At 40.5% G+C, this 15,552-nt stretch overlaps 1 protein-coding gene across 2 annotated transcripts; it reads right to left on the bottom strand.

The window, feature by feature from the left end:
- Positions 1–12,319: 12,319 nt before the first annotated feature.
- psma4 (proteasome 20S subunit alpha 4) lies at positions 12,320–15,003 on the bottom strand. 2 transcript variants are annotated; one of them, XM_012850891.2, is made up of 9 exons: positions 14,864–15,003; positions 14,443–14,468; positions 14,302–14,344; positions 13,706–13,868; positions 13,497–13,574; positions 13,265–13,353; positions 12,998–13,128; positions 12,660–12,783; positions 12,320–12,558 (listed from the first exon to the last, which is right to left on the bottom strand). In XM_012850891.2, the coding sequence occupies exons 2-9, from the start codon at positions 14,443–14,445 to the stop codon at positions 12,404–12,406; spliced, it is 786 nt and encodes a 261-aa protein (XP_012706345.2). In that variant the 5' UTR covers positions 14,446–14,468; positions 14,864–15,003; the 3' UTR covers positions 12,320–12,403. The 2 variants fall into 2 exon arrangements, with proteins under 2 accessions (XP_012706345.2, XP_021165332.2); XM_021309657.2 differs by having other exon boundaries at positions 14,875–15,003.
- Between the last annotated feature and the right edge of the window lie 549 nt (positions 15,004–15,552).

Genomic DNA, 15,552 nt, shown 5'->3' with positions numbered 1-15,552 from the left:
TGATTAAACACATGTTTTTGAATCTGTGCTTGATTCCACTGCCCACACTGTCACTGACTTGAAATAAAAAATCCCTTAATTAGATCTGACCACATGAAAAAGGCTCAAAGTGTCATGCTCATGGTGTGTTGGTCTGTTTTTGAGCACATGGAGGTCTTCACAGAGGATCTCTACAGGAGGACATGGCTGACCAGTGGCAGAGGCACACCTGCCTGTGATCACCATCATCTGACATCAAAGACCAAAACTCACCTGTCCAAGCCTCAACAGAATCCTCCTGGAACACCCGCTCCATCGTCTCGCCTCCTAAACTCCACCATTTCCACAAACCCTGGAACAGTGGGCCCTGTGAACTCCTTTCCTCCTGTCATCCTACATTTATGTTAGGTTGAACTCTTCACCTCCTCCAAGAGTTCCTCTGCTCTTTCAGACACGGCTGAACTCTTGGATTAGGTACCCTTTCCTGTCCATCTGAAAATAACACTATTATCTTGTAAATAAATCCATAATATTTTATTACCTGGGTCCTGTTTTTGATCCTGCATGTGGGTCAGAAGATTATCTCAAAACATGACAGTTAGTTTTCTCAGAAAGCAACGCATCATTCCCTGATATAAAGAAATTCAAGGGTAGATGAGAAACAAAGTTGCTGACCTATATATGAGTCTAGAAAGGCTTACAAAGCCTTTATCCACAGGAAATGGTGGCGACCCTTCCCAAGAATGGCTGGTCAGCTAAAGAGTGCATCAACAACTCATCCAGGAAGTCACAGACGAATGCCACATTTAAGCTCGGACGGCCTTATTGGCCTCACTTAAGCTCAAAACTCAAAAAGGACAGTCTTACATTTTCTCTAAAACATTGTGCTGATCCACAAAGACACTGAGGAAAAATCTGTTTTGACCGACACAAAAACGCGCTTAAAACCAAATGGGCATAAAACATGACGTAATGGAGGACATTAATACATTAACCCATTAAATGTGAGACAGAAATGCAATTAGAAAATGATGAAACCCCATCTCCTTGAATAATATGTGACGCTGTGAAGCTTTCAAACAAAACTTGAACTTGAATATTGAGAACACATTGTGAAGTGTCCTCAAGAGGTTCATTCTTTTGAAAAATCCTCTTCAGTTCCAGAAGGAGTGGTTTGTACTTTAGTCATCTTCTGCTTTATTCCCACTGCAAAGAGGCGGCGTGCATTTAGGGGGGGCTTTTTAAGGACATACGTTCTGTGTAGCAAGCTGGGGCTTATAATGGGAGAACTGAATCAGAAAGCATGTTTTTTCATGGCAAAATTGAGCGCATTAACCACAAGCGACCAATAGGTTGGCGCCATCCCATCAACCTCAATCGCCTCCACCCAGCTCCTCCAGCTGAGGCGTACTTAGCACCATTCATAATGCATGGTCACCACCCCCAGCTCGCAGGCCTGTCACGGCTCGTTCCATTTGACAACTCCACCCGACTCTACTTTTGGCCCTAAGAGGACGCGAGGGGCTGCATAATTTAGATGCTGCCCGCTGTTTTCAGCGCTCATCTCTTATCAAAAATGTAACGGACCGAGTTTCTGGGGGCGTTTTATCTAAAGGGGCCAATGGAAGATGCTCCAGCTGAGACAATGGATGTGGGGATGGGCCAAAACTTTCCCGACTTTCACCGCACAACTTTTGTGAAACCGGGTGATGTCACTTAGATCTATGGCTCTCCTCATGTACCCGCTTCTTGAAACTAAGGGTGAGGAACAGAGACTTGTTTGAAATACTAATGAGAGAAAGCGATGCATGCACTGACTCCTCTGTTGGGTTATTCTTTAAAAAAAAAACACACACAATGTATTTGCTTTTGCTCCTTATTTTCAGCTCCTGACATAAACTTTCAGAGTCTATTTGATCCATATTCATTAGACGGCTTAAACGCGTAAATGCAATTGTCTCAACAGATGTGTGTAAGGTGGGAAATGTAATATCTCTAATAGATCTGAGTACTGTTCCTGGGAAACAAAAGGGCCCATTGTAGGCGGCTCATGTGGAGGTTTTGGACGTCTGCAGTCGGGTAGGTCAAGGCTACTGAAGTCCTAACAAACAGGGAGGCAGGGCACACCTGCAAAATATACCTCACTCTACCAAAGGAATGGAACACAATGGATGCGATTCTCTGCCATGTGTTACAGCAAAGAATGTTTATATTTTACTTCCAGCTGGCATTAATCTTCATTCTTATTCTATGGGCTTTGGATAGTTTTAAAAGATTTTCTTTGGACTTAGGTTGCTCTTTTACCCATTTTTATTACACTTAATTGGTTTATACTAGATATAGAATTAACAAAGAAGCAAAAGTCTCTTTCTGAGGGGATACAGAACAGGAATATTTTTTTTATTGTTGCACAGTATTCTAGGTTAGGTCCGTGGATCGCTTCACCAGCATCAAAAACTTTGCTAAATCTGGACCAGTCAGTTTCAGTGAGTTAAAACAAATGAGGACAGCAATCATTTTAGGCATGTCAGTGCCATTAACATACTGGGTATCGTCACACTGAAGTAATCCATGAACTTCAGCCGTGGGTAGTTTCATTTTTTTTTTTCAACTGATGATGCTTTAAAACAATTATAAAAGAATAATAATTAAAACAAGTGTCTGTGTATTAATCAGGAGGCCACATGGGGTTAGGGTTGTTATAATTTATCCATCCATGCATTATCTATACCCGCTCATCCATGCAGGGCGGCTGGCACGTATCTCCAGCAGTCATTGGACGTGAGGCGGAGTTGTTATAATTTAACGGAGCCTTATTTTATGGCGTGTCACGTGCTGCTGATATGTTTTTCCTTTAGGTTTTAAGCGAGGTTAAATTGGTGCCTCATGTACCGGGTTTGAGTCCCAGCACATGGACCCTTCCTGCATGTCTTCCCTCTCCCTCTCTCTCTCAACACCATTTCCTGTATTCTTACTTTGTTCTTACTTAATAAAGGCCTCTAGCGCCACAAAGTATTATTACTTAATGAATTATGTAGTGCCTCATATTCACAACCCTTAGGTAATGCCAGTAATGTGTGTACTGTACATACTTTTGTGGTGAAATACGAAAAACATGTCCTCACTCAGACACGCACACGTTCACTTTGTTTTGATTACTGCTTTGGTCACTAAAGTAATACAAATAAATGCAAACCACTGAACGAGACGCTGAGTCCAAACTTTTGACTGGTACATGAACATGTGAAGTAGAAAGTATAATCTAAAAGTCCTAAGTAAAAACTGGTACAAGAAGAAATCAAAGTGTTTTATGGGGTAATGTGGAGGCCTGCACACCACGAGAACATAAGGTTTATGCACAGAAAAAACACTCATGGGTTAAAATAATACTGGATTACCCAACCATCCTAGAAAATATTAACAGATTAGTCAACTACCAAAACATTTATTTGTTCCAGCCCTGTAGAGTCCACTTTGGGCTATGAACTTTACATTATATATACCTTCCTTTATGAGGTATACGAATTTGATTTAAGACCTCGTCCACATTACCTAAATCCTACTCCAGCTCCATCAAACCTACTATCCTGTGCCATCAGCAACAATGGCTTCATTTTCCCTCTCCATAATAGGTCATATCAGCAGCAAGGCTCGTAATTACTGTTTACGGCGACTCGGCTCCATTTATGGTGAACTGTCTCAATCAGATGGAGAGCTCAGAGTCTGTAATCTGTGGGATTTCGGACTGCTCGCAAAATTGACTGTCATGGATGAGAAGTTTATTTAATGTGCGAGTCTCCGTGAGGTCGGGATTTCGTACTCCAGTGAGCGGCCCTGACTAAAAATAGGAGTTGATGGTGAGACAGACGAGGAGCACAACATAAAAAGATGAACCCCTTGAGTCCTTTGAAGACTAATAAATTCCAATTTTTTTCTTTAAGATATTCAGGGGTTTCTTTAACTTGGTGTAAACCTGATGTAAATACATTGCGTTGGGTACTATGTAATTACATAATAACATATAATAGTAATCTGGAACAACCACTTTGTATACTGGCTATCCTAAAAAGCTCGTTACAATGCAGATCCGGCTGACATCCTTTCTGTATCATTTTAAAGGCTGGTAACAAGTAGGTCAAAAAAATATTTCTTGATGCAGTCAGGTTCAGGCCCGTAGGGAGTTTCACTGATTTTCTAGTTCCTGCTTTCCTCACTCTGTTAGTTTGTCTGCGCTAAAGGCCAAACAGATCACAGTTCCAGCGCAAAGACGTTATTCAGTCCGTGTCACGCTACCTTTGAAATAAATATTATGCTAAGCGTCGCTGTTTAGAGTGCAACGTTCTGGCAGCCTGTCATAATTACAACGGAAGAAAATCAGCAGAAGGCGCTTTAATGGAGAGAGGGATCTTGGGAGTTGTTGACTTTTCCACAACTGGACGTGTAAATCTATCTAATGTGACTCGGAACTATATCGTGCTCAGGAATGAGGAGGTGCGTTGCATTTTTAAACACATTATTCGCATCACTATTTCGTTCATGGCAAATCTCGCTAAGTATGACGCTTAATACACCTGTATACGTAAACGTTTAATGTCAAAACTGCATCAACCAGAAATGTCCATCTGAATTGAACAATTCAGCCCAGTTTGGTGCCTTACCGTTCTGGTCAAATCAGAGAGTAATAATCTGGACTCATATAGACAACATTCTCCCCTTTATGTCTTGATAAGTTGATTTTTATTCTTGTGTGAAAAAAAGAGTTAATGGTTTCACTAAATAGCCAATAAATGTTTTGCACATTTATGAAGGCCATAAGCCCTTTGTCCAATAGGTTTAAGCAGGAGATTCACGGCAGCACCTATATGTGCCATTGGGCCGGTCCAGTCCATACAAAGTGGACTAGAAGGTATTCCACTAATCAGCAAAGGGCTGTTTAATGCGTTTTGTTAGGTTAACTCCATCTACGGTACTATAGCCTTTTCATTCAAGGCTGGGTCGGATAATAAGAATAAAAAATTAAAATTTCTCAAGCTTTGCACATCTTACAGAGAGTTATCTATCAATTCAACACTTCACATGAACTGATGAGCTGGTCTAAGAGAGCATCAGTCCATCCATCCATCCATCCATCCATCATCCATCCATCCATCCATCCATCCATCCATCCATCCATCCATCCATCCATCCATCCATCCATCCATCCATCCATCCATCCCATCCATCCATCCATCCATCCATCCATCCATCCATCCATCCATCCATCCATCCATCCATCCATCCATCCATCCATCCATCCATCCATCCATAATCCTGGCTTGGCGTGTGTGTAACCACAGCAGCACTTTGTAATCTCTTGTTTTCCGCCATGTTTTTGTACAGAACAACATTCTCACCAGCCCAGTGCCTCCCCTGGCCAGCCTGTTGTGATGGAGCCCGAAATGGCCAGCGTTGTAGCTGCAGGACACTGACCAGGCTGTTTGGTTCGCTTTCATAACCACCGTGTAGAAGTAAAGCAGATCAAACGAGGTGTGAATTATTTCATCGTCGCCTTCTCCATCGAACCTAATTCCCCCGAACTGTCCTGGTGAGTAGGTTTTACAAAAAGCAGCCAAGGTCTCCCATGGTAATTCTGGGTGGGAGAGTCTGTGGCAGGAGAACTACTCGTTGCTTACGCCATTAATCTGGCCTTTATAGTAGAGTGTCAAGAAGTAAGCCATTGCTAGAAGGAAAGCGTAAGAAGTTTTGTCAGAGATTTGCTACGAGCCATTGGACATGGCAAAGATTTGAAGGATTGTCTTCCAGTATGAAAACATAAAAACGTTAACTTTTGCCCAACAAACAAAACACTGTGTCTGGTGGAAAACAAACACATCACCCATTGCACGTGATGCCCATTGTAAAATAAAAATGGTGGTGGCAGCATCATGCTGTGGGGGAGGCTTTTCTTCAGCAGACAGAGGGAAGATGGGTGGTGCTGAATTACAGAGCAATAAAGGAAATAAACCCTATAGATGCTGCAAAAGGCTCGAGACTGAGGCGGACTTTCCCCTTCCACCAGGACTGTGACCCGAGACATACAGCCAGAGCTACAATGGAGTGGTTTAGAAGACGGCACATTCATGCTTTTGAATTACTCAGTCAAAGCCCACAGGTGACTGCAACTCTGAACAGAGAATCTGTGGCAAGGCTTGAAAACTGCAGTACAGACATACTCCTAATCTTAATAAGAAGTGTGGGGGAAAAAAATCTGCATCTTTAAAGCTAGTTAAGACATGCCCCAAAACACTGTTATAGACTCATAGAAATGCACTCCACATTATTCAGATTATCAATGAGTGAAACATTTTGGAAACCATGTTTTAGCCATGTTTACAGCTGTGAACTACCTTGTGTTTCATGCATGTTACAAAACCACAGTAATGTGCAATGAAGACAAAAGAAAGCACACGCTTACATGAAGACTGCATGTTGGTATTAAGCCATTTAAACATAAGTAACAAGGAGTTCTACTTTTTTAGGTCAGCTTCAGACTCGTTGGTTTATGGGCTGAAGTGCAGATGTTTTCCATCTTTTATGTGCAGTCTTCACTTTTCTCATTTTCAGTCCACACTATAACACACTATACTTTTTAAAAGGAGGAAAGTAGAAAAACTCACACATGGTTAATGGTAATAGAATAAAGAAGAGGAATGATTGGGACCGGTGAGTAGATATGGAGGAGCAAATCAGTAGTAGACACAGCTCAGGGCACATTAGAAGTATTATTGCAGTTATAAATAAACCTAAATACCCCAGCAGTAGTACTGTATCAGCTGAGGACGTCCCAAACTCAACACACATAATCTCTGACTGACTTCCAGAGATTTGCAGCTCAGAGTTTGAGGATCAGTGACGGGATGAAGATCAAGGCCTTTAAAAAAAAAAATTGCCCATGTTATGTTTCACCTCCTCTGCATTCTGGTGCGTTTCCCTTGGGGGGGGGGGAGAGAGAAGGCTGGACTGTAGTGACGTTCTCCCTCGTTCCTGTCAGCGTCACCCCTTTGAAACTCCTCTATTTCTCCATGTCCAGTCGTCCTTCCTCCTCCTATCTCCTCCTGCTGCTGCTCCTCCTCCTCCTCCTCCAGCACTCGCAGGATAACACGCCGGCTGCCTCTTGTTTGGATAAGTTAATGCTGAGATGTCAGCCTTGATTCTGATGTATACCACCTGCCTTGGCCTCCGGCTGACCTCGTTCTCCAGCTCCCACAGCAGAGACATTCCAGTGCCTTTTCTGGTGCTGTGTTTACACTGCAACAGATTGCCCTGCTCTTCCTATCCGCTTCATCGCAGCGGACGGACTCATCCCAAAATGTCTGCGCCGCTCGGAGAGACGAGTCCGTAGGATAACATGTCGGAGGGCCTCATCCCAATGGGGTGGTGAAGAAATGTTTGCAAATGCGTAAAGACATATTTCTATGTAAAGAGTTTGGTGGAAAGATAAAAAATAAAATTCTTGTGGAGTGTTTTTGGCTCGGGCCTGTGGAGGGGAGGTCCGTGAGCGGCTCCAGTCATTCAGATGCCAGAATCCTCCCACTGAAAGCTGCGAGAGCTCATGTGAACACCGTGACCTCACTTAGTGCGCCCTTTAAATGAGTCGGCTCTGGTCCTTTACTTTTAGGTCAGAACCCAGTCCCAAACCAGAGACTGAAATCAGCTGGCAATCAGTAAAGATTAAACAATAAAGATACTTGATTCCTTTACTCAATTATATATTCAAATATCTATCTATCTATCTATCTATCTATCTATCTATCTATCTATCTATCTATCTATCTATCTATCTATCTATCTATCTATCTATCTATCTATCTATCTATCTATATCTATCTATCTATCTATCTATCTATCTATCTATCTATCTATCTATCTATCTATCTATCTATCTATCTATCTATCTATCTATCTATCTATCTATCTATCTATCTATCTATCTATCTATCTATCTATCTATCTATCTGTTTAAGACTTATTACCAGCAAGTTCTATTTTTCATGATTTATCTTTATTATTGGGCAACTTCAGAGTCCTCAGTCAATAAAACATGTTAACAAACCTTAGACTTGAATATTCAGGAAAGCAAGATTTCTGCCTTTTCAGTTGAATACCTACGATTGCAAAATGATTGGGCATCTATTAGCGTGCAGGATTACTGCATCATGCATCCTGATCAAAAAATCAAAATGTTCCCATCTCACCGATTTTATTTTAAGAGAATAATATACGAATAATTCAAAGATACAAATATTTACAGAAAAAAAAAAAATCTAAGCCCAATATGGCTACCCTTCTTTCCAACAACCTTCTCTGTACTTCCATTGACGGAGTCTGTCAGTGTTTCTGTGCAGCAGCAGGAACGGCCTACCAGATGCTGCTCACAGAGGTTGGCTGTTTTCCTTTGTCACAACTCTCCCGTTTAGCCAGAACCCACAGGTTCTCATCAGGGTTTAGGTCAGGTGAGGGAAAGGCCTTTACTGGACTACTTCCATGAATGTGAAGAAGCATCGTCCTGGTTAAACATCACGGTCGTTTTTGACGGCCGCAGACTTTTTCCTGTCCCACTGCATGCAAGAAAGTGGTTTCTAAAAACTGGCAGTGGGCTTTGGCAGTTTATACTGAGTCCATTTCCAACCTGAAATGCTCCACCTAGCTCATGTTTGACCCTCCGCCCTGCTGCCAGCTGAGTCACGGTGGAGCTCTGCGCCCATCCGTCTGCTCCTTTAAAGAGTCACTTTCATCTCGTCATTCAATGAAAAACTTTCAAAACTCTTGTCTTCAGATAGTTCTTGACCCGGTTTGGACATTTTGAACTTATGTCTGGTTCGGTGGTGTTTAGGGTTCCCCCTTTCTTACCTTGATCACGTCTCTTCACACTGAACGCGTACTGCTGGGTTCTGGTAGGTTGCAGTGTTTGAATACGGCAGCAGTGAAGGAGAACGGGTTCCCGGTAGCTTCATGTTTGGTTCTTCTTAAATCTTTGGAAGTTAAACTGCATCTTTTTTTTTTCTCTAAACATATTTATTTTGGCCCTGCTGACTATCTGCAGATCATGGTCAAATATCTTGATCGTGATGATAAGGAGTGCTGCTTCCCTTTGAAATACTATTTTTCAGAGTCTTTTAAATCTCTTTTTTTTTTTTTTTGGCATATCTTGCTTGATGAATGGAAGCTGTCAAGTAACTATGCTAACTTTGATTTAAAAGGTTGATCAACTTTGGCCACATCCTCTCTCCCACAAATACAAATCACCTATTAGGTTGAAAGCGCATAAGGAAGCCAAACATCTACAGCCTTGAGCTGGAAAATGTGCATAAAAATGATGATTCCGAACAAACAGTGGTGTCATCGTTTCTGCCATATTGAACTTTTTTTTTAATCTTAGTTTTGCTGGAGTTCGCCTCACACCCTGTTTGTGATGTCAACAGTTGAAACAAGCACAGGAATTCTCCTGATTTCACTGGAGAATCCCAATTCTCCGTTTTAAAGCCAATGGTGTGGAAGAGCTCTGTCTGCGTTAGGTCGACCCGAAAATGGGTCATGATTTGGACATCGTCCCATATCTACTTCAGCTTCACAACTTAGGGCTCAGTTAGAAATCTTTAGCAAACTACTGACTAAGCGATACCACGAAATCACCAACTGGTCACATTCAGCACATTGCTGACCTTCTCCCTTATCAGTGGGGTTAAGAAATGCTCCGTCCAGTTCCTTGCTAAGGCACGCCTCTTTGCTGAACTTTTCCACATTTAATCGTGCTATGGTGGATGGAAAAATGGATGCATGGTTTTCAAACCCCTTTGAAAATAATAAAAAAAGTGTCTTATGATCTAGCAGGAGTACTACATAGAAAATAAAAAAGGAACCCAGTCAATTAGGTTCAAAGTTAGTAGCTGTGAGACCTTTGTCATGTAAAAACATGAAGTCGATGCTTTATAGTTGGTATAAAATGCATTAAGTAGCAAACAGAATGTTTTCAATTTATGCAGAATTCGCAAGAATAGGAATAAAAAATGTGTTTTAACCAATTATAAGAGCGGCAACTGGAACATTTAGCTTATTCGTTGGAATTGCACATCCATGTTGCTAAAGCAGTCTTGTCACAAATCCTCCATTTTATTATCGGACACGGCGAATGGTTAAACCCAAACAGCTTTATTCCTCACTGGAAAAGAAATGTACTTATAGGTGGCTTTAAACGTCAGAAACACCTGAGCAGGGACAACGTGCAGCTGGTTTCAGTCCGCCCCCTGGCCACCTACAGAGTGTGTAACTGTGTGTTTACAGCGCTCAGCAACAAAGCAGACAGTTGCTGCCACATTTACCACCTGCTCAGGGCTCAGCAGAGCTCACAAAGTTACCTTTTAGATTACAGATAATCCAGGACATGTTTTAAAATTCAAAACTGGCTTAATAAGAACAACTGAATCTCTGATTTACCCGTTTTTGTGCCAGGGCATATTCTCTCATAAGGTGACATTTGTGCACAAAATGATGTGCATGTTGTGTTTGTTGTGGGATTTTGTCTCTTCTTTTGTGTTGTGCTGTTGTCTAGAGCAGGGGTTCCCAAAGTGGGGGTCGCCAGACACCATGTGGGGGCAGTAAGATCATCCAAATGATGATCCAAATTCCTGACTTACATATCAGAGATATACTTGTTTTAGTTTTGCAAATTAATACCTTTAACTATTTGTTCTCCAAAAATTACGACCATTCGACATCAGAAAACATCCGTTTTATTCTTGTCAATATGTTAAATAAATCTCAAACCTTTTCACTTTCTTTTGTGGAAATGTACAAATTTGTGGCCATTTAAAAAAATGTTCATCTACAATGGCTGTAATGCAGGTTTTTTGCAATTATGAGAATAATTTCATGTACAAGAATAAACATTAAAATGGTAATAGTAATCAGTAATATTACGAGAATAAAGTCACAGTTTGCACGAACATTTTAAAATCCTGATACTATTAATAATCTGATGATTTGCTAAAAAGATTTAGTATTTCCTTATTTGTGAAATTAATACCAAAGTATAACTTTACAATATGCTCTTATTAATGCTTCCTCATTTTAACATAGATGGAGGTCAGTGGTTTTTGATGAGTTCTCATAAAATCACTACTTTATTCTAGTAATTTTAGGACTCAAACTTTCCATAAAGACAAAACAAAACAAAGAAAACCAAAAGGGGGTCGCCAGTCTCTTGTCCCGTTATTTTGAGGGTCGCAGACTGATACATTTGGGAAGCCCTGATCTAGAGTAATATCTAAACCTCGTTTCAGACTCACTGAAGTCACAAAGGTGGAATAATGTGAACGTTATCACCACCAAGTGGTAATAAATGGGAAAAACAAAGACAGCGTCTGAGAAGACAAAGCGTGATGTTCTGACCACAAAGCTGGTTTAAGAAATTTGGAAAGCAAGACATTTTATAATCTAGTGCAATCACTTGTTATTGTCTTCTGTTCTTCTGAACTGTTCAATGTTTTCTCTTACATAATCTCTCTAGCATAAAAAAAAGACAATTGAAAGGTTTGGTTAACCATACTTTTAAGAATTTGTACATTAAATTTGTTTTGTTTGACTAACTCTCCAGGTTAGAATGAAATGCAGCATCCTTCCCATCTACTGGCATCTCTGGTAAACATAATAAATAATAATAAAAAACGAATTTCATTCCATTAATACCTCACTGGAATAAAAGAAAGGTAGGTAGTCAGTGGGGTAAAATACTAAAATCAATTTATATATGCTTTGACAATAATCGCTGGATATGTGGGTCATGCACACAGCAAAGGATAAATACATCAAAAAGAATCCAATACTATTGCTACGTATGGTGGATTATTGGTGATGCTCTGGGAGCCTTGTTAACAGTGCACTTTAAATAAAAACCTTCCAGAAAATTAAAAACGACTGCCTATTTGCTCCATCAGCAGCTTAATGCATGACCTAATTGAGATTATTAAGAATTTCCTACTCTCCATATCCTCCAGCTCTGTGAAATGTTACAGAAGACCAAGTGCTGTCCTACCGGCTGAAAAGAGCTGAAGACAGCATTAAAAATCAGAGCTTCTATTAACTGCAGCACTGATTATTCCTGAAGTGTGTCTTTATCCCCCACACTGAACAAATGTACTCTAAAGGTTAGATATTCATTAAATGTCTGAGCCTGATTATGCTTCGGTAATATTCTGATGTGAGAATTTTTTTTTATTTCTTTTTTTACAACACTTCCCTGTAACTGTCAATCTTTGGGGTTTTCTAACATGTACTCCAGCCAACAGGTCAAAGATCAACACGCTTATCGATTTCCAAGAATTTATTGTAAAAGACAAAAACAATACAGGATTTGAAGAACCAACAGAGGAAAATATGCTTTGCTTTCTTATTTATCTTTCTCTTTCTGCTCCTTCTCCTTTTTGTCCTTTTCAGCTTTGGCCTCTTCAGCCTCGTGTTTTTTGATGAGTTCCTCAACTTCCTTCTGTTTCAGCACCTTGATTTTTGTTTTTCCGTCTTCTCTCGTCAGGGTGGCGATCTCAACTGTAACAGCCAAGGGCGACAAAGAGCCGTGTCACAAATGGCAGAAATTCAAAAACATTGAAGTAATCACTTTATTTCAGCTTCTTGTTCGAGGAGCTCACCTTTCTCTGCTGAGAGCTTGCTGACATCCATTGTTTTGTTGAGGACTTTAACAGCCAAAGCCAGAGCAGAGGGCAGAGTCATTTCTCCCTCTTTGTAGTCCTGCTTCAGCATGGAGACTGCAGCCTGTGGCCATGATAACAACATGATTAAATAACACCCAAGAGAATAGATCAGCTGTAAATGCTTACATTTTTGACGCAATTTTCACCTCACACGATAGAAAACAGCAGGCGCTTTATCACTTTGCATCTACCGCACTAACAGTGACAGTTGGTACCGAGGTTGTGCTGCCGGTTTATTGATGTGGACTGACGTTTAGCAGATGCTTTACACTTACAGCACTATTGTTGCCAATGCAGGTTGCCTTCCAGCCTCCGTAGTTACCGCTGGGGTCGCTCTGGTATAGCTGGAAGCCGTAGTGTTTGTCCCAGCCCATGTACAGCAGAGACACGCCGAACGGTCTCTTACCTGTTGAGGCACAAAGCACAGGCGATCCGGTTCACTAAAGTCTGTGTAGCCAAAGATGCACCAGCAGCTTGTTTTACAGAGAAAAGAAATAAATACTGGGTCAGCAACCTGAGGAAGGCAGCTGAGCACAGCTTACCTCCAAACTGCGTGTAGGCTTGCTTTATGTCGCACAGAGCTGTGACCAGCTGCTCGCATGGGATCGGCTCCTGGTATTGCAATAAATACCTGACGGGAATTCAAATATTCACTGAGGTTAGAAATGCTTAGGACAGTTATAAGATGCTCGTTTAGCTTATCGTCCTCCTAAATATTAGCGGTTTTAAGTAATTACTGGCAGTTTCAAAACGTCCTTTCAGGCCAACACTGACCTCTGTGCAATAAGACGCAGCTCGTTTGTCAGCACATTAGCATCCGACGTGATCCCAGCAACACTGCAAGCCATATCCCTGAAAGAATAAACACATGATTAGCTCTTTTTCAGAAAAAACAATAACAAAAGTGTCTGAGTGAACAGATCACGTTGGTTTTTCTTTTTTTTTTTTTTTTAAGAGTGGAAACCGCAGTCTGTTTTTCTTACTCGTTCAGCTTGTAGATCTTCTCAGAGAAGAAAACCTCATCAAGAAGTTTGTGGATGTTGCGTCTCTCTGCTGCTAACAGCACTCCGTCGTTTGCGAGAATCCCAAGGCACGTTCCAGCGTGGCCGATGGCTTCCATGGCGTACTCCACCTGGTACAGGCGCCCTGGAAATTACAGCAAAAATACAGAAATAATAAAGCAACGCCACGGCAGAGCGTCTAGATCATTTAGCCAAAAGAAGGTTATGAAGACTCATCATGTAATGCAGAACCAAGATGTGCTTGGAAAATCTTCACTTTAAATGTTGATAAAATTATTTGATTTATCTCTTGATTTTTGTTATTTTTTTTAAAAAAAGTTTTGATGCAAGCTTTTCCCTTTTACAGCTTCTTTAGTAGCGAAACATGCTAAAGATAATCAAATAAAGAGAAAGTGATGGCTCAATTTTCTCCCGATCGCCTCTGATGGGCAAACATTACTAAACCCGACACCAGTCACTGTAAAAATCCCCAACACATACAACAAAAATCACAATAACAATTAATAAAATTATAATAAATCCAAGCCAAAAACTTGTAAAAAGAAAAGACAACTTGCCTTCAGGTGAAAAGATGGTTGTCCGGGAATCATATCTGCGTGACTAGACAACACGACCGTGAATAAAAATATGTAAAATATTATTGCATATAGTTTACATTCACACGATATTCTGAATGTAAAAGCAAGGCAACAACAAACCATTTTCCCTGGTCACTGGAGATATTCTAAAAAAAAAAAAAGAGATAAAAACAGGAGGTTTTAAGCAGCAGATCGTAGGTATAAAACAGTAAAGGGTATCGTATCCATTTAGCTAACGTTACATATATCAAGCATTCAGGAATTAGAAACGTGTAATATTTTTTTGTAAGAGTGTATTAATGCCTCGTGTGCGCTAATAAAAAAATAAATAGTACTAAAAAGTCCTACATCCACTGACAGATAGCTATGTAGCTAACCAGTGCACCAGAATGAATCTGCATTATCGACGCATGCTAACCTGTTAGCTAGCTATCTCGCCACTTTACATGTACAAGAGCCCATAGTTTAAACGTCATATACTCAAAAAGCGATGTGAGCATTTCTAATAATTAACACATTGCCACACAGAGCTGAGCATTACCTTACTGTTACCTGAAATGAAAGCCTCTTTTGGCGTACTTTAGCTCAGGCTTGGAGACCCAACACTTTCAGTTTGCTGTTTCCTCACTCTGACGCCGGCGTCCTGCAAAAAGGAGCTCGCAGCTCAGTAGCGCCACCTGTCAGCGGGATGACCGATCAGTCTCCAGCTCAGCGTCATTAGAGTACAACTCGTGCACAACAATATCCACATAAAACCCCCCATCAAAATCAAAATGATTAACTACATTAAACAGACCTTCAAACTGTCCTCCTAGGTTTCCCATGTGGAAAGTTTTTTGTCTGAACAAGATTCAGACAAAAAACAAGACAAACAAAAAACAAAACGGGGGAAAAAAACAACAACAATATATATATATATATATATATATATATATATATATATATATATATATATATATATATATATATATATATATATATGCTTCTTAATTTAATCTTTTAGTGCAAGAAGTTTTGTTTCCAATAAGACTTATTAAACTTAGTGAATTGTTAGCAGTATTCTTTTGTTTGTTTGTTCTTAGCTTCTCGGGCCTCTGCAGGTGAGGGAACTCACTCATTCTGATTTTTTGTGTCCTGAGGACTGGACTGTTGAGACAAAAGAACATGCTGGTATCATTTGAGGAAATTTTAAGAATGCAGAAAAAAACAAGATTTTCTGATCCCTTACAA

This window comes from Fundulus heteroclitus, chromosome 4, assembly GCF_011125445.2.
Source record: "Fundulus heteroclitus isolate FHET01 chromosome 4, MU-UCD_Fhet_4.1, whole genome shotgun sequence".
Classification (NCBI taxonomy): Eukaryota; Metazoa; Chordata; class Actinopteri; order Cyprinodontiformes; family Fundulidae; genus Fundulus; species Fundulus heteroclitus.
The sequence above is the reverse complement of the archived record's forward strand: the minus strand, read 5'-3'. Positions and strand labels throughout refer to the sequence as shown.

Excerpts from the sequence above, each read along its gene's own strand:
- psma4 (XM_012850891.2), bottom strand. Across the intron at positions 13,575-13,705 it reads AAGATCTACAAGCTGAACGA|GGATATGGCTTGCAGTGTTG; the intron begins GTAAGAAAAACA and ends TTATTCTTTCAG. Across the intron at positions 12,559-12,659 it reads CAAGCTCTCAGCAGAGAAAG|TTGAGATCGCCACCCTGACG; the intron begins GTGAGCTCCTCG and ends TGGCTGTTACAG.